Below are 20,185 nucleotides of genomic sequence, written 5' to 3' on the forward strand. Positions count from 1 at the left end.
GTATTTTTAAATTTGGTTTGCTAATATTTTGCTGAGTATTTTTGCATATATATTCATCAGGGATATTGGTCTGTAATTTTCTTTTTTGGTGGGATCTTTGCCTGGTTTTGGTATTAGGGTGATGTTGGCTGCATAGAATGAGTTTGGGAGTATTCCCTCCTCTTCTATTTTTTGAAAAACTTTAAGGAGAATGGGTATTATGTCTTCTCTGTATGTCTGATAAAATTCCGAGGTAAATCCATCTGGCCCGGGGTTTTTTTCTTTGGTAGTTTTTTGATTACCACTTCAATTTCTTTGCTTGTAATTGGTTTGTTTAAATTTTGTGTTTCTTCCTTGGTCAGTCTTGGAAGGCTGTATTTTTCTAGGAAGTTGTCCATTTCTTCTAGGTTTTCCAGCTTGTTGGCATATAGGTTTTCATAGTAGTCTTCAATAATTCTTTGTATTTCTGTGGGGTCTGTCATGATTTTTCCTTTTTCATTTCTGATTCTGTTAAAGTGTGTTGATTCTCTTTTTCTCTTAATAAGTTTGGCTAGAGACTTATCTATTTTGTTTATTTTCTCAAAGAACCAGCTCTTGGTTTCATTTATTTTTTTCTATTGTTTTATTCTCAACTTTGTTTATTTCTTCTCTGATCTTTATTATGTCCCTTCTCCTGCTGACTTTAGGCCTCATTTGTTCTTCTTTTTCCAATTTCAATAATTGTGACTTTAGACTCTTCATTTGGGATTGTTCTTCCTTCTTTAAGTGTGCCTGGATCGCTATATACTTTCCTCTTAAGACTGCTTTCACTATGTCCCACAGAAGTTGGGGATTTGTGTTGTTGTTGTCATTTGTTTCCATATATTCCTTGATCTCTATTTTAATTTGTTCGTTGATCCATTAATTATTTAGGAGCTTGTTGTTAAGCCTCCATGTGTTAGTGGGCCTTTTTGCTTTCTTTGTACAGTTTATTTCTAGTTTTATACCTTTGTGGTCTGAAAAGTTGGTTGGTAGAATTTCAATCTTTTGGAATTTACTAAAGCTCTTTTTGTGGCCTAGTATGTGGTCTATTCTGGAGAATGTTCCATGTGCACTTGAGAAGAATGTGTATCCTGTTGCTTTTGGATGTAGAGTTCTATAGATGTCTATTAGGTCCATCTGTTCTAGTGTGTTGTTCAGTGCCTCCGTGTCCTTACTTAATTTATGTCTGGTGGATCTGTCCTTCGGAGTGAATGGTGTGTCCTTTGGAGTGAATGGCTTCTATTTCCTCCATTAGTTTTGTTAGTATTTGTTTCACATATGCTGGTGGTCCTGTGTTGGGTGCATATATGTTTATAATGGTTATATCCTCTCGTTGGACTGAGCCCTTTATCATTATGTAATGTCCTTCTTTATCTCTTGTTACTTTCTTTGTTTTGAAGTCTATTTTGTCTGATACTCGTACTGCAACTCCTGCTTTTTTCTCCCTGTTGTTTGCATGGAATATCTTTTTCCATCCCGTGACTTTTGGTCTGTGCATGTCTTTAGGTTTGACATGGGTCTCTTGTAAGCAGCATATAGATTGGTCTTGCTCTTTTATCCATTCTATTACTCTGTGTCTTTTGATTGGTACATTCAGTCCATTTACATTTAGGGTGATTATTAAAAGATATGTACTGGAGAGGAGTGGGAAGATGGCGGCGTGAGTAGAGCAGCGGAAATCTCCTCCCAAAACAGCATATATCTATGAAAATATAACAAAGACAACCCTTCCTAGAATAAAGACCAGAGGACACAGGACAATATCCAGACCACATCCGCACCTGAGAGAACCCAGTGTCTCGCGAAGGGGGTAAGATACAAGCCCCGGCCCCGCGGGAGCCGAGCGCCCCTCCCCCCAGCTCCCGGCGGGAGAGGAGCAGGCAGAGCGGGAGGGAGACGGAGCCCAGGGCTGCCGAACACCCAGCCCCAGCCATCCGGGCCAGAGTGCAGGGCCCTCGATACTGGGAAAACAGGGCAGCAAGAACAGTGAGCAGGCACTGGAGGCTGGGCGACAGAGGACATAAGAAAAGCGCGCGACCATTTTTTTTTTTTTGCTTTTTTGCTGCTTTGTTTTGGCGAGCGCTTTTTGGAAGTCTTAAAGGGACAGGGACCCCAATATTAGGGAAACAGGGCAGAAAGACCGGTGAGCAGAGGCCTGAGGCTGGCACCGGAGAATAAAGAAAAACGAACGACCACCTTTTTTTTTTTTAATTAAAAAAAATTTTTCTTTTTTTTTTAATTAAAAAAATTTTTTTTTCTTGTTTTTTTTGTGGTCGTTGTTTTGTTTTGGCGGGTGCTTTTTGGAAGTCTTAAAGGGGCAGGGCGGGCCACTTAATCCAGAGGTAGGGAATCCGGGATCTCTGGGCACCCTAACCCCTGGGCTGCAGGGAGCAGGGAGGCCCCTTACGGAGATAAATAGCCTCCCAGCAGCTCCTGCTCCAACGCGACTCCACCATTTTGGAGTAGCTGCCCGAGCCAGGCCACGCCCACAGCAACAGCGGAGATTAACTCCATAGCAGCCGGGCAGGAAGCAGAAACCCTGTCTGCGCGCAGCTGCGCAGCACAAGCCACTAGAGGCCGCTGTTCTCCCAGGAGAGGAGGGCCACAAACCAACAAGAAAGGAAGTCCTTCCAGCCGTCACTCGTCCCAGTTCTGCAGACTATTCCTATCACCATGAAAAGGCAAAGCTACAGGCAGACAAAGATCACAGAGACAACACCAGAGAAGGAGACAGACCTAACCAGTCTTCCTGACAAAGAATTCAAAATAAGAATCATAAACATGCTGACAGAGATGCAGAGAAATACACAAGAAAAATGGGATGAAGTCCGGAAAGAGATCACAGATGCCAGAAAGGAGATCGCAGAAATGAACCAAACTCTGGAAGGGTTTATAAGCAGAATGGATAGAACGCAAGAGGCCATTGATGGAATTGAAATCAGAGAACAGGAACGCATAGAAGCTGACATAGAGAGAGACAAAAGGATCTCCAGGAATGAAACAATATTAAGAGAACTGTGTGACCAATCTAAAAGGAGCAATATCCGTATTATAGGGGTCCCAGAAGAAGAAGAGAGAGGCAAAGAAATGGAAAGTATCTTAGAAGAAATAATTGCTGAAAACTTCCCCACACTGGGGGAGGAAGTAATCCAACAGACCACGGAAATACACAGAACCCCCAACAGAAAGGATCCAAGAAGGGCAACACCAAGACACATAATAATTAAAATGGCAAAGATCAAGGACAAGGAAAGAGTGTTAAAGGCAGCTAGAGAGAAAAAGGTCACCTATAAAGGGAAACCCATCAGGCTAACGTCAGATTTCTCAACAGAAACCCTACAGGCCAGAAGAGAATGGCATGATATATTCAATACAATGAAACAGAAGGGCCTTGAACCAAGGATACTGTATCCAGCACGACTATCATTCAAATATGACGGTGGGATTAAACAATTTCCAGACAAACAAAAGCTGAGGGAATTTGCTTTCCACAAACAACCTCTACAGAACATCTTACAGGGACTGCTCTAGATGGGAGCACTCCTAGAAAGAGCACAGCACAAAACACCCAACATATGAAGAATCGAGGAGGAGGAACAAGAAGGGAGAGAAGAAAAGAATCTCCAGACAGTGTATATAACAGCTCAATAAGCGAGCTAAGTTAGGCAGTAAGATACTAAAGAGGCTAACCTTGAACCTTTGGTAACCACGAATTTAAAGCCTGCAATGGCAATAAGTACATATCTTTCAATAGTCACCCTAAATGTTAATGGGTTGAATGCACCAATCAAAAGACACAGAGTAACAGAATGGATAAAAAAGCAAGACCCATCTATATGCTGCTTACAAGAAACTCACCTCAAACCCAAAGACATGTACAGACTAAAAGTCAAGGGATGGAAAAACATATTTCAAGCAAACAACAGTGAGAAGAAAGCAGGGGTTGCAGTACTAATATCAGACAAAATAGACTTCAAAACAAAGAAAGTAACAAGAGATAAAGAAGGACACTACATAATGATAAAGGGCTCAGTCAAACAAGAGGATATAACCATTCTAAATATATATGCACCCAACACAGGAGCACCAGCATATGTGAAACAAATACTAACAGAACTAAAGGGGGATATAGACTGCAATGCATTCATTCTAGGAGACTTCAACACACCACTCACCCCAAAGGATAGATCCACTGGGCAGAAAATAAGTAAGGACACGAAGCACTGAACAACACAGTAGAGCAGATGGACCTAATAGACATCTATAGAACTTTACATCCAAAAGCAGCGGGATATACATTCTTCTCAAGTGCACATGGAACATTCTCCAGAATAGACCACATACTAGGCCACAAAAAGAGCCTCAGAAAATTCCAAAAGATTGAAATCCTACCAACCAACTTTTCAGACCACAAAGGCATAAAACTAGAAATAAACTGTACAAAGAAAGCAAAGAGGCTCACGAACACATGGAGGCTTAAGAACACGCTCCTAAATAATCAATGGATCAATGACCAAATCAAAATGGAGATCCAGCAATATATGGAAACAAATGACAACAACAACACTAAGCCCCAACTTCTGTGGGACACAGCAAAAGCAGTCTTAAGAGGAAAGTATATAGCAATCCAAGCATATTTAAAAAAGGAAGAGCAATCCCAAATGAATGGTCTAATGTCACAATTATCGAAATTGGAAAAAGAAGAACAGATGAGGCCTAAGGTCAGCAGAAGGAGGGACATAATAAAGATCAGAGAAGAAATAAATAAAATTGAGAAGAATAAAACAATAGCAAAAATCAATGAAACCAAGAGCTGGTTCTTCGAGAAAATAAACAAAATAGATAAGCCTCTAGCCAGACTTATTAAGAAGAAAAGAGAGTCAACACAAATCAACAGTATCAGAAACGAGAAAGGAAAAATCACGACGGACCCCACGGAAATGCAAAGAATTATTGGAGATTACTATGAAAACCTATATGCTAACAAGCTGGGAAACCTAGGAGAAATGGACAACTTCCTAGAAAAATATAACCTTCCAAGATTGACCCAGGAAGAAACAGAAAATCTAAACAGACCAATTACCAGCAACGAAATTGAAGAGGTAATCAAAAAACTACCAAAGAACAAAACCCCCGGGCCAGATGGATTTACCTCGGAATTTTATCAGACATACAGGGAAGACATAATACCCATTCTCCTTAAAGTTTTCCAAAAAATAGAGGAGGAGGGGATACTCCCAAACTCATTCTATGAAGCTAACATCACCCTAATACCAAAACCAGGCAAAGACCCCACCAAAAAAGAAAACTACAGACCAATATCCCTGATGAACGTAGATGCAAAAATACTCAACAAAATATTAGCAAACCGAATTCAAAAATACATCAAAAGGATCATACACCATGACCAAGTGGGATTCATTCCAGGGATGCAAGGATGGTACAACATTCAAAAGTCCATCAACATCATCCACCACATCAACAAAAAGAAAGACAAAAACCACATGATCATCTCCATAGATGCTGAAAAAGCATTTGACAAAGTTCAACATCCATTCATGTTAAAAACTCTCAGCAAAATGGGAATAGAGGGCAAGTACCTCAACATAATAAAGGCCATCTATGATAAACCCACAGCCAACATTATATTGAACAGCGAGAAGCTGAAAGCATTTCCTCTGAGATCGGGAACTAGACAGGGATGCCCACTCTCTCCACTGTTATTTAACATAGTACTGGAGGTCCTAGCCACGGCAATCAGACAAAATAAAGAAATACAAGGAATCCAGATTGGTAAAGAAGAAGTTAAACTGTCACTATTTGCAGATGACATGATACTGTACATAAAAAACCCTAAAGACTCCACCCCAAAACTACTAGAACTGATATCGGAATACAGCAAAGTTGCAGGATACAAAATCAACACACAGAAATCTGTGGCTTTCCTATATACTAACAATGAACCAACAGAGAGAGAAATCAGGAAAACAACTCCATTCACAATTGCATCAAAAAAAATAAAATACCTAGGAATAAACCTAACCAAAGAAGTGAAAGACTTATACTCTGAAAACTACAAGTCACTCTTAAGAGAAATTAAAGGGGACACTAACAGATGGAAACTCATCCCATGCTCGTGGCTAGGAAGAATTAATATCGTTAAAATGGCCATCCTGCCCAAAGCAATATACAGATTTGATGCAATCCCTATGAAACTACCAGCAACATTCTTCAATGAACTGGAACAAATAATTCAAAAATTCATATGGAAACACCAAAGACCCCGAATAGCCAAAGCAATCCTGAGAAAGAAGAATAAAGTAGGGGGGATCTCACTCCCCAACTTCAAGCTCTACTATAAAGCCATAGTAATCAAGACAATTTGGTACTGGCACAAGAGCAGAGCCACAGACCAATGGAACAGACTAGAGAATCCAGACATTAACCCAGACATATATGGTCAATTAATATTTGATAAAGGAGCCATGGACATACAATGGCGAAATGACAGTCTCTTCAACAGGTGGTGCTGGCAAAACTGGACAGCTACATGTAGGAGAATGAAACTGGACCATTGTCTAACCCCATATACAAAAGTAAACTCAAAATGGATCAAAGACCTGAATGTAAGCCATGAAACCATTAAACTCTTGGAAGAAAACATAGGCGAAAACCTCTTAGACATAAACATGAGTGACCTCTTCTTGAACATATCTCCCCGGGCAAGGAAAACAACAGCAAAAATGAGTAAGTGGGACTATATTAAGCTGAAAAGCTTCTGTACAGCAAAAGACACCATCAATAGAACAAGAAGGATCCCTACAGTATGGGAGAATATATTTGAAAATGACACATCCGATAAAGGCTTGACGTCCAGAATATATAAGGAGCTCTCACGCCTCAACAAACAAAAAACAAATAACCCAATTAAAAAATGGGCAGAGGAACTGAACAGACAGTTCTCCAAAAAAGAAATACAGATGGCCAACAGACACATGAAAAGATGCTCCATATCGCTAATTATCAGAGAAATGCAAATTAAAACTACAATGAGGTATCACCTCACACCAGTAAGGATGGCTGCCATCCAAAAGACAAACAACAACAAATGTTGGCGAGGCTGTGGAGAAAGGGGAACCCTCCTACACTGCTGGTGGGAATGTAAGTTAGTTCAACCATTGTGGAAAGCAGTATGGAGGTACATCAAAATGCTCAAAACAGACTTACCATTTGACCCAGGAATTCCACTCCTAGGAATTTACCCTAAGAATGCAGCAATCAAGTTTGAGAAAGACAGATGCACCCCTATGTTTATTGCAGCACTATTTAGAATAGCCAAGAATTGGAAGCAACCTAAATGTCCATCAATAGATGAATGGATAAAGAAGATGTGGTACATATACACAATGGAATACTACTCAGCCATAAGAAAAGGGCAAATCCAATCATTTGCAGCAACATGGATGGAGCTGGAGGGTATTATGCTCAGTGAAACAAGCCAAGCGGAGAAAGAGAAATACCAAATGATTTCACTTATCTGTGGAATATAACAACAAAGGAAAAACTGAAGGAACAAAACAGCAGCAGAATCACAGAACTCAAGAATGGACTAACAGGTACCAAAGGGAAAGGGACTGGGGAGGATGGGTGGGTAGGGAGGGATAAGGGGGGGAGAAGTAGGGGGGTATTAAGATTAACATGCATGGGGGGGTAGGAGAAAAGGGAGGGCTGTACAACACAGAGAAGGCAAGTAGTGATTCTACAACATTTTGCTATGCTGATGGACAGTGACTGTAAAGGGGTTTATAGGGGAGACCTGGTATAGGGGAGAGCCTAGTAAACATAATATTCGTCATGTAAGTATAGATTAGTGATAGCAAAAAAAAAAAAAAAAAAAAGGGCAGTTCCTGTGTGGTAACCTCCAACGAGTTCTACACAAGAGTATAAAGGGCATATAAAAGTGTAGGCAAAGGGTCTGTTTGTGTTTATACAGAGGATCAAAGCCTAATTGGGCTACCCCGAAAATGAACTAACATACGATGTGAAAAAGAACTTCCAACATCTGCACTCTCTGGAAGACTCATGCCAGAAGATGATCGTCAAAAAACCCCAACAAAGATCCACGCACTGCTACAGCTGTAGATGCACTCATCCCACCAGTTCCTGGACTTGCCATGGGAATGAGGAAGGAGATATCTAAGCTGGCCTGTGCATACAGTAAAACAACAAAATTGGACTAGATCTATACTGTTGGAACTCAACCAAGAATTTGGAGAAGTGCAAATTGTAGCGCTCCAAAGTCTTACAACTACAAACTATTTATTGTTAAAAGAACATATGGCATGTGAACAGTCCCCAGGAATGGGTTGTTTTAATTTGTCTGATTTCTCTCTGACTGTTCAAGTTCATTTGGACAATATCCACCATATCATAGATAAGTTTTCACAAATGCCTAAGGTGCCTAACTGGTTTTCTTGGTTTCACTGCAGATGGCTGGTAATTACAGATATGCTTTGGTTATGTAACTATACTCCTATTATGTTAATGTGTGTGTGCAATTTAAGTAGTAGCTTAAAACCTATACATGCTGAAGTTACTCTACAAGAAGATATATCAAAGAAATAATCAATCTTCCCATGTTTTCTTCTGCCTGCTACTTCTATAGCTTTTCTTCTTCCTTCCTAATTACAACCTTAAATAGAATTCGTGCCTCATATCAAATTTACCGAGTATCATAATTCTTCCAAGTGGTAAAGATACCTCAAGACAAATGCTGGGCATAGAAGCCACAGGGCATAAATATGCAAAGAAGTAAAAAGCTAACTTTTTCAAACAATAAGTCTTCTCTCTCACTTGCCAACTTCACATTTCCCTGTATGGCCCCGGAAGATGACTGGTTAGCCAGAGACGGGTAAGATTCCTCACAGGAGGAACAACCTAAGACAGGCACAGTCGCAGGGGGGCCATCAGGTGAGAAATTGGGGATCAACAGAGGTGAGGCTTAGAACCTAACCCCCCCGTTCTGAGAGAAATCTTCTGCATATGTGGATGTTTTATTGCCCTGGTCTAGCTTGGATTAACACATAGTCTACAGGCACACACCTGATCATCTACATGTGCTCTCTTACAACACTAAACTATGTTTTCTACCTTTATCTTGTATCTACCTACCACTTCAGCATTTTATTAAAAATAATAATAATAAAGAGAGAAATGTGGTATCCACATATAAATCAAGTATAAAAACCAAATGAGTATTCATATTTGAACTGACTGTTTATAGTTCATAATGCATGAGCAAAACCGAAAGTTTCTGTGATGACTGCCCTTGTACTGTTCACTATGTAACTTATTCATTATGTAAGAATTTGTTCTACATGTAAAAACTTGTTTGTTATGCCTCAGAAGATTGGAGAGTGACAAAAATTAGGCTTGGGGTGGAATAATGATTGTGCATTGAGCATTGACTCCCCTATACAGAATTTTATTGTCGTTAACAACCATTTGATCAATAAATATGAGAGATGCCCTCACAAAAAATAAAAAAAATAAAAAAATAAAAAGATATGTACTTATTGCCATTGCAGGCTTTAGATTCGTGGTTACCAAAGGTTCAAGGTTAGCTTTTTTTAGTATCTTACTGTCTAACTTAACTTGCTTATTGAGTTGTTATAAACACTGTCTGGTGATTCTTTATTTCTCTCCCTTCTTATTCCGCCTCCTCCATTCTTTATATGTTGGTTGTTTTATTCTGTGCTCTTTTGTGTTTCCTTTAACTGCTTTTTTGGGTAGTTGATTTTATTTTTTGCCTTTAGTTAGTATTTGGTTGGTCTGCTTTCTTTGCTGTGATTTTATTTTCTGTGGTGACATCTATTTAGTCTTAGGAGTGCTCCCGTCTAGAGCAGTCCCTCTAAAATACCCTGTAGAGGTGGTTTGTGGGAGGCAAATTCCCTCAACTTTTGCTTGTCTGGGAATTGTTTAATCCCTCCTTCATATTTAAATGATAATCGTGCTGGATACAATATTCTTGGTTCAAGGCCGTTCTGTTTCATTGCATTAAATATATCATGCAATTCTCTTCTGGCCTGTAAGGTTTCTGTTGAGAAGTCTGATGATAGCCTGATGGGTTTTCCTTTGTAGGTGACCTTTTTCCTCTCTCTAGCTGCCTTTAAAACTCTGTCCTTGTCCTTGATCTTTGCCATTTTAATTATTATGTGTCTTGGTGTTGTCCTCCTTGGGTCCCCTCTGTTGGGAGTTCTGTGTACTTCTGTGGTCTGAACGATTATTTCCTCCCCCAGTTTGGGGAAGTTTTCAGCAATTATTTATTCAAAGACGCTTTCTGTCCCTTTTTCTCTCTTTTCTTCTTCTGGTACCCCTGTAATGCGGATATTGTTCCTTTTTTTATTGGTCACACAGTTCTCTTAATATTGTTTCATTCCTTGAGATCCTTTTATGTCTCTCTGCGTCAGCTTCTATGCATTCCTGTTCTCTGTTTTCTATTCCATCAATGGCCTCTTGCATCTTATCCATTCTGCTTATAAATCCTTCCAGAGATTGTTTCATTTCTATAATCTGCATCTGGTCGTTATACCGCAGCTCTTGCATATTTCTCTGCAGCTCCATCAGCATGGTTATGACCTTTATTTTGAATTTTTTTCAGGAAGATTGGTTAGGTCTGTCTCCTTCTCAGGGGTTGACTCTGTAATTTTGGTCTATATCAAGTTCTTCTGCCTTTTCATGGCGATAGAGGTAGTTGTGCAGAGCTGACGTGAGTGTCGGCTGGGAGAATGTCCCTTGCTGCTTTGTGGCCTTCCTCTCTTCGGAGAACAGCGACCTCTAGCGGCTTGTGCTGGGCAGCTGCGTGCAGACGGGGCCTCTGATTCTTGACCGGCAGCTGTGGAGTTAAGCTCCGCGGTTGCTGTGGGCGCAGCCGGCCTCAGGCTGCTTCTGCAAAATGGCGGAGCTGCATCAGAGGGGAAACAGGCGGGAGGCTGTCTGTCGCCATTAGGGGCCTCCGAGCTGTGCTGCCTCCCAGGGGGTTAGGGCACCTGGAGTTTCCTTTGATTCCCAGCTGCTGGGCTAAGTGTCCCAGGACACTTCCACCCAGCCATGGGGTCCCTGTCCCTTTAAGACTTTTAAAAAGCACTCGCTTTTCTTTGTCCCCGGGGCGCTGGCTGCAGGGACCCACTCACAGGTCTTACTGTCCTGTTTCCCTAGTATCCAGCACACCATACACTGTGTGTCTGTGCTCTGGTGGGGCTGGCTAGGGCTGGCTATTTAGCAGTCCTGGACTCCCTCTCCCTCCCCGGCTCCAACTCCTCTCCCTCTGCCGGGATCTGGGGTGAGGGGTGCTTGGGTCCCTCTGGGCTGCGGCTTGTATCTTACCTCCTTTGTGAGGCACTGGGTTCTCACAGGTGTAGATGTAGTCTGGCTGTTGTCCTGTGTCTTCTGGTCTCTCTTTCAGGAAGAGTTGTATTTGTTGTATTTTCGAAAATATATATGGTTTTGGGAGGAGATTTCCGCTGCTCTACTCATGCCACCATCTTGGCTCCGCTCCCACCTCTACTTTTTAAAGCTTTGATGTCAGTTTAAAATTATCTAAACTTGCAATCTGTAGGTCTTCTGTATTAATCCATGCCTGAAAATTATAAAACCAATAAAACCCTCAGTTTCAAATCACTGTTTTCTTTTCTGTTAATTCTTTCAGTACAGTTAATATACTGATAACTGCCAGATCTGCAGCTGATACTCAGATCTTCTGGTTGTGCTTTAGACCAAGTTCTTGCTGGATGTCTTTGGTTGTCCCTTTAGCTTCTCAAATTTAATATGTATAAAACTAAACTCTTCTTTTTTTTTCTAAACTCTCCAACCTCCTCAAGAACTTCATTGTGTGTATAAGCCAGAAACTATGTGGTGTTCTTGATTCAATCTTTCTCACCACCTACATCACACCCTGTTGGTTTTATATCCTAAATCTCTCTGAAATTCATCTACTTGTCTTCACACTGTTAGAATCATCGACCCCTCTTACTGGAATGTTTAAGTCCCTCTTATTTGGTCTCCTTGCTCCCAGCCCCACTTCTCTTCTGTCCATTTTTTATATGGCAGCCATAGTGATCTTTGAAAAGAACCAAGCTGATGTTTGTTCCCTGCTTAAAACACTCCTGTGGTCCACTATTGCTGTTAGGTTAAAGTCTAACCTGAACATGGCTTATGAGGTCTGGCAAGATGGGCTTTTTATACCTAGTATTCCATCTCTGCCCACCCTTCCCCTCTTTATGTTCCATATCCAGCCATGTAATTTCTACCTAACACAACATGATGATACTTACCTTCGGGACTTTGTATATATATCCTATATCCTTTGCTACTTTTTGCCTAGTTTGAATAATGCTGCTATGAACATGTGTATACAGGTTTTTGGATGGACATATTTTCTTTTCTCTTGGGTATATACCTAGGAGTGCAATTGTTAAATAATGTGACTCTTATGTTCAACATTTTGAGGAACTGTCTAACCTTCCCAAAGTGGCTGCACCATTGTACCATATTATAGTCCCACGAGCAATGTATAAGAGTTCAAATTGGCCACATTAATGTCAGCACTTGTTATTGTCTATCTAGTAGGGGTAAAGTGATATTTCGTTATGGTTTTGATTTGCATTTCTCTAATGATTAATGATACTGAGCATCTTTTCATGTGTTTATTCACCATTTGTATGTCTTTGGAGAAGTGTCTATTCAGATTCTTTGCCCAGTTTTTAAGTGGGTTGTCTTTTTATTATTGTGTTGTGAGGAGTTCTCTGTATTTTGAATACAGATCCCTTATTAGATAGATATGATTTGCAGATATTTTCCCCCATCCTGTCAATTGTCTCTTCATTTTCTTTAACTTTTCAGGTACAGAAATTGAAATTTTAATGAAGTTCCATTTGTCTGTTTTTTCTTTTGCTTGTGCTTTTGATGTCATGGCGGAGAAACCATTGCCCTGACCCATGGTCATAAAGGTTTATTGCTAAGCACACTTACTTTTTCAAAAATAATGCATTAAATTGACTTTACTTTTGAATTTTTCCTGTGTGCTCAATAGAAGTCCAAATATCTGCATTTGGATTTAGGCACAAAACTGTCTGGGATGTCACATGAACTGAAACAAACATATTAATGTGTGACCTAAACACTTAGCATTTTCTGAATTTCCTTTGTTAATTAGTTTTGTGGTTGTTGGGATTTACTGCATTTCAGAGATGTGAATGGGCTCTAGATTACCCAAGCTAACTAACAATGCAAAGACATTACCAAATAGGTAGTTTGTGTAGGTATTTTAATAAAATTATTTCTCTTTTGATTTAAAGGAGTTAGAGTTGTACAAAGAGGAACTTCAGACAAAACCTGCACTCCTGGCAGTTAATAAAATGGATTTGCCAAATGCCCAAGATAAATTCCATGTACTGATGAAACAACTCCAGAATCCTAAAGGTAAACTCATTCATTCATTTAATGCCAATTTAGTGTGTAGCTACCATGTGCAGAGACTGCTACATGGTATAACCAGTGAAAAAGAGAAACAGAGCTAATAGTTCTAAAGAGATATGTATCTTCACAATGCCAGCTCTATAGTCTCCGAAGTGTATAATCTTCCAAAAAGAACTTAAGTACCTATGTATATGTGATACAGAGTAATAGATGCTTACTCCAAAAGGATTTGTTTAAATTTGTTCCTAAATGAACGACTTTGTGTAAAAGAATTTGAAAGGACTTTCCAGTTTTGAATATTGACCTTTGCAGAGCACTTCCTATCTTACAGTGATGATGCTTCTAATTTTCTGAGTCTAGGAAAGGATCTTCACAAATGAGGAAAAGGAGGGTGGATAAGTGGCTAACATGTTTTTAAATAGTACTAATTTCTCTGTTTTTATCCTTGGGATAAAAATTGGGGAAAATTATAGGATACTAGGACTAGCAGCACCAGAGGATCCTTTCTCCTCTAAAAAATCTTTCCTCTGTGAAATTTAAATATTGGAGCTATCCTTCAGTTAATAAGTTACTTTTGGGGTGTAAGTATTCCAATTAGTAAACAATTAGTCTTTATTCCTTAATGTCATTTGCTTTATGAGGCCATGAGACCTGTTTGCTAGTTGGTCTTGCAGAAGAGGAAATTTTCAGAGACACAGAAAGGAGGGTAACTCAAGAATTTGTGGCTATTTTGGACCATCATAAAACAAAATACAGGCTGCTTTATGGTAATTCCTGAGTTAGCTCCTTCGGACTTCTTTGGAGGCATATGAATCTCAGAAACTACACTCCATAGTGGCTTGTCCAATCTCTCTCAGTCTGGCCATCAGGTCCCATCAGTGCTAACCCATTCCATTAGTATGCCATCCCCCTCCTGTTGCCTTTGTGTCATTCCAGGAAAAAGTAATGCAACAGCGGTCAGCCCCTGTGGGTGGTAGATTGGACTCATCTAAAATGATCTCCCCTTGGGCCCTTTTCAGTTTTAGTATGGTTCCTAAGACCAGTGATGATAAACCTGTACTTTCAGGCTTTAAAGTATACTGTGTGCTGAGGCAAGCTAGAATATCCCAGATCATAAATGATGTTATTTTTATAGATAAGTCTTTCAGAGAGTCTATGTTGTCTCACTTGATTGAACCCACAACCCCCAAAAATAGCAAAATATACTGCTTCTGTAAGTAAATCATCTTCTGTAATTCACCTTTTATTTATACTTAATTTGGTTTAAAATATATCCATCCAACAAACATTTACTAAGCACCAAGAAATTTACCATTGTCACCAGGAAAAACCAAAGGTTCTGAGAACTTACTAGGGAGAGAAGGAAAAAAATAACAATACGAAATTTTCTGTTCCTTGATTCATAGATCAAACCTCTACATAGTTTCGACTTACTTTCAAAGACAGTGAAACTCATCTTAGTGTTATGTTCTTTGTTTAGATTTCCTGCATTTATTTGAAAAAAACATGATTCCAGAGAGGACTGTGGAGTTCCAACATATCATCCCCATCTCTGCAATTACTGGAGAAGGAATTGATGAATTAAAAAACTGTATAAGAAAATCTCTGGATGAACATGCTGACCAGGAAAATGATGCATATCATAAGAAACAGTTGCTTAATTTACAGATTTCCAATACAATGTCTTATAGCAAGCCACCATCAAAGAATGCTATTACTAGTCCCAGATAGATATAATTTAAATCTAGATACTGAAATTGTTTTCATTTGAAAGCTTTTTCTCAGACAAGTATTTTTTAGAAAGGTAGTTATTACTAACTTCTGATATATATGCCATCATTCAAGAACCATACCTCTTTAAGTTACTATTTGCAGTTAAGTATAGCAATATTAAAAGTGTAAGTGAAGCTAAAAATGAGTGTTTATAATTTATGGCCAATCCACCTATATGAAAGTCCTCTGATATTCTTGTACTTACAATGTCTCTAGTGAGATTATATAGATAGATAGATTCCCTGGAATATTATTAGAATGAGCAACTAGGTTTTGTTTATTTTTGAGTCTGTCATATTCCTGGTTCTACTAAATATATAATAGTTCCTTTTTTTGTAAATAAATAAATATTTTGTAAATAAATAAAAAAAAAAAAAAAAGGGAATAAATAGTTCCCTTTTTTGATAAAACCTCAAAACCCTGAATCTGAACATATGTTCAGTGATAATAAAGATCACTGATAATATTTAACAGAAGCCAGCAGATAGATGTTGGCAATTTCATCTTTTGGAAATTTTTCTTTCTTTAGTATAAGTGTTTTTCCTGCTTTGGAGCAGACTGATGTATATCTCATTTTCTTGCCTCCTAATCTGTGTCATTGTTTATTTTTGTATTTTAGTATAGAGAAAATAAATAGGAAGTACAAACTTTAGACAGTATTATCAAATCATTAGTATATTCCTAAGAGATTATAATTTCTTAATTTCTGCCCAAGTTTCAATAGTACTTACAAATTGGACATTTTCTCTTTGTGAGTTTTATTATAAAATATACACATTTGTTGTAAAAAAAAATTTTAACAGCTCAAAAGCATATAAATTTTTAAAAAGCTCCTGTCTTTCTGCATTAGGCCCTCAAGTCCTTCCCAGGGAAAACGACTGTCAATAGTTTCTTATGTTCCTACAGAATTCTTTTATTTCATGTACCTTTTTACCCAAATGAGTTCATTATATGGTTCAAAAAGGTTCAAAACTTTTCCCAAGTTTTTTTTTAACAGAATAGTAGCACGTTAATGAGCTTTTTAAAATTATTCTTCAATGCTTCTTTTAAATTATTAGGTATTGTTTTGGAATTTAAGGTTCAGAGAAATCTTTACATAAATGGCTCTAAGTATTAAAGTGATGCCAGTATTCTACTTAAATTTCTTCTGATATGATCATGTGACTTTTTTCAAGCATCACTTCACTTTTATTCTGTTTTCTGTTTCCCACTCCCATCTCACATCCCAGGTCCCCAGGTCACTGGCTTTTCTTACATGTTTTTTCTTCATTACACAGGTATTTATTGAGTGTCTCCCCTGAGCCAGGCACCATTCAGAGTGCTGCATGTAGTGTTGAAGAGGGGAGACAGGACCTGCTGCCCTGATAAATCTCACATTGAATAGCAGAAACTGCAGGGCATTAGAATAGTCTGGTTCCACTTTATAGCACAGGAGCAAGAGTGTTTGGAATTTGAACACCTGTACTTATCATAGTGACTATGTTTCATATTGATGTGTTTTGCATTTATGACTTCAGTATCATTTTTCTCATTTTTACTTATATTATTTCCTAAATATAAAAAAGTAGCAACATGAGGATAGTTTCATCAGGTGAATTTCTGAAGTTCTGACACCATAGTCTTTATATTCTGCTGTGGCAAAAGATAGTAGTGTGTATGGATAATTAAAAGGAATTGTATCTCATTTGTTCTATAATGTCCAGGTTACTACTCTACAGCTAACTGCAGCATTTGTTAACATAACTCACTATAATGTTCCATTATTTGTATTTTCTAGTTACTGAAAATGTACTTCTATGTACCCTTTTCTATTGATTGCTTTTTATTTTAAAAGGAGTAAATCTGGATTTCTTTTTTATTTTATAAAAATTTTTTTTTATTTTAAAGATTGATTCTGAAATAACTATTTTAACATCATCTCAGATGCCATTTATTTTGTTCTTAAGCAAGACTTTTTCATTTTTACCTGTCAGAACATATACTTTTTAGAATACTTCACTGTCATATTTCTGAATAGCCAGGGTATCAATACACTATGTGTAACAAATTTTTACTAAGTCCAGTAGCTAGCTCACTTACTATCATGAATTACAAGTTTATACTACCAGGCACTGTCAAGTATTAAATATGTTATACCGTGAGGCTAGGTCTGTGCTCGGAAAAAAAAAAAGAGAATACAAAAATTCTAGAAATCTGTTGTTCTTTTTGTAATATATATCTATGTTGCTTTTATCACAGCAATATGAACTTTATGTAAAATCAATGGTTTAAGTGTTAAACATGTATTAGTTATATAATCAGAAGAAAGTCTGCTTTCATAATGGGAAAAATTAGGTCAAGGGCATTTTATTTCAGGTTTTATCCAGTTAGTTTCCTTGTAAAATTTGTTCCTGTTAGCTCAATGTTCATTTGCTTTGGGAGGATGGAGTATAGAGATTCCTTGGAAAAAGTTAATGAAAACTACAGGGTTTTTTTTTTCTTGCCAAAAATGTATATAAAACCTTGGAGTATTTTCCAAGCAGTTCTACAGGTCGTGCAACATTCAGATAAAAAACTCAGTTAACAAAGGTAAGTTCCATCTAGAAAAGTTTAATATCATTTAAGGTACATTATAAATAACCTTTCAAAGCAGCTGAGGTAAGTATACTTACAAACTGTAGTTTAAAAACAATGAAAATTAGCAATAATATACATTGTAAGACTTACACTGAAGACACCTTATCTCAAAAATATGGCAACATTTTGTCTGAAGACCAGATTGAATTGAATATAGTGCACATTTTGAAACCCTTAAGAGCACCTTAAATTTGGTTTAAATCTGTTCCTCCTCTTTATGGAATAGACAAGTGAAACAACTACAGAAATTTTGTTTGAGTATTTGAGTACATGGTCTGTAGTGGTAATCATAATATCTAACATGATAATGTTTCTATATGCTGAGCACTGTGCTGAATATTTCACATATATTTTCTCTCTTAAACACTATATTGCCTCCTGGTCATTTATTTTTTAAGTTGCATGATGGATACATGAGTGTTTTGGGTTTGTTTTTTTTTTTACCTTTTGGGAGTCTGAAATATTTTATAATAAAAACAAGTCTGCCTTCAAAACTTTATACCTTAGGAATTAAGCCATTTAGATAAACATAGTTGACAGTTGCAGACAACATGCTATGATTTTTACTGCAAATTAGGCAAAAATGAAAAACATCTTTTTTTCTTAGAGATTTCAGATAATTGTTTTTCTGTTTTGTGATTAGAGCTTGGCAAGTAGAAGGTAAGTAAAGGCTAGTGGGTGTCACAAGCCTCCTGAAGGAAAAGCAAAATCAAATAGGTAATAGAATGAGAAAAGGGGTGAGCGAGAGAGAGAAAAGTATGTAAGTTTGAAAGTTGTAGTATTTCCCTGGGGATAGCTCAGGAGTAGCAGGTGGGTTTATTGCCTCAGTTGACTTTCAAAAGGATGAAAAAATACAGGGATATTTTCAACTACCATTTCTGACTGACTGTAACCTATCACTAATTTTAGGCAGTTCTAATTTAAAATTTTGATATCTCATTATACAACTGTTGCTTGATTAATAGTTTTTGGATATTGGAAGACTTCAGGGGAAGTAATCACCTTTGACTATATTACTAATATGTTCATAATAGAAATTAACCCCTCGGGGATCCCCAGAAATCAAGCTATGTGAAGCATAGCTATTATCTGAATCATGTCCTTTGAAATATTTGCAGTTTGAAGAACACCATATGCAGTTTATATTGTAACTAATGTTGGAGCAATCTATGGCAAGGTAGGGTCGTTTTTTTTTTTTTTCTATTTTGTGAACTCTTAAGTGCATTGAAAGTTAAAAGCAAAGGACAAAAACTTCGTTCGCATGGCACAATATATTTTTCTGAAATTGCCAATATCTTCTGACCAGTGCCTTCATTTTCTGTTTGTTATAAAACATTATTGTTGGTATTATTTCTATATAAGAGGTTTTGAGAAGATTATAGTGTAATCTTAATAAAAAGGATATGACTCTAAAGCTAAAATATACCTTCTGTTTTATTTTTATATGGTCTACTACAAATTGAGGGAGGCCGAAAATACTTTAAATCAAGAGCAGAGATTGAGTAAAAGCTTATGGCTTTGGATAGATTTGAAACATGATTAAATGACTGAGTAAATAAAAGCCTCTGGTCAACTAATTCTAGTGGGGGGAAATAGAGTACTGTATAATAACTGAACCTCAATTTCAAAAACCTTTCCATAAATGTGTTACTCCAGGGTCAATAAAAATTGTAAAAACAATATATAATGAGCCCACATTATAAATACGAGCACACATTATAAATTTCCAATAAAAAATACGAGCCAGAAAAACTCACCTGCTTTAGAACTATTGATATCATAATGCCACATTTGTAACACAGTCATCAAAAGTTTAACATGAGTGCTTCCTCTTTAAAAACATTTAAAAAGGAACTTGTGGGACTGGTGGGTAATAAGCATGATAAAAGACAAAGATTTAAAATGCCTGAATGGAATAACAAGAAAAAGCCTCCAAAATCCTACTGTAAGCCAATTCTTTTGTACAATCTCCTTCACTTCCTCCCTGTCCTCCTTCCTAGTAACTTTATAAAAGATTAGAAATGTGCTGTCATCCACCTATTTTATAGTAACTACAAATTTGTAACAGTTTTTAAAGGGATTATCTAACTGCTTAATTTTTTCAGAACCTTCTTTCCTTATTCCTGTATTAGTTTGCTAAGGCTACTGCAACAGAGTACCACAAACTGAGTGACTTAAACAGAAATTGATTGTCTCACAGTTCTGGAAGCTAGATATCAGAGACCAAGGTGCCAACAGGGTTAATTACTTCTGAAGGTTGTGAGAGAATCTGTTCCATGTCACTCACCTGCTTCTTGTGGTTTGCTGGCAATCTTTGGCA

At 37.7% G+C, this 20,185-nt stretch overlaps 1 protein-coding gene across 1 annotated transcript in view; it reads left to right on the forward strand.

Moving 5' to 3' along the window:
• The window catches only part of GTPBP10 (GTP binding protein 10), a 35,173-nt gene extending 17,732 nt beyond the window's left edge, over positions 1-17,441 (forward strand). Inside the window, exons 9-11 of the mRNA XM_057504490.1 lie at positions 13,356-13,479; positions 14,957-15,572; positions 15,642-17,441. Of these exons, the coding sequence (XP_057360473.1) occupies positions 13,356-13,479; positions 14,957-15,207 (375 nt within the window). The 3' untranslated portion in view covers positions 15,208-15,572; positions 15,642-17,441. The remainder of the gene's footprint in view (positions 1-13,355; positions 13,480-14,956; positions 15,573-15,641) is intronic.
• Positions 17,442-20,185: the final 2,744 nt, after the last annotated feature.

Source organism: Manis pentadactyla, chromosome 7 (assembly GCF_030020395.1).
Source record: "Manis pentadactyla isolate mManPen7 chromosome 7, mManPen7.hap1, whole genome shotgun sequence".
Classification (NCBI taxonomy): domain Eukaryota; kingdom Metazoa; phylum Chordata; class Mammalia; order Pholidota; family Manidae; genus Manis; species Manis pentadactyla.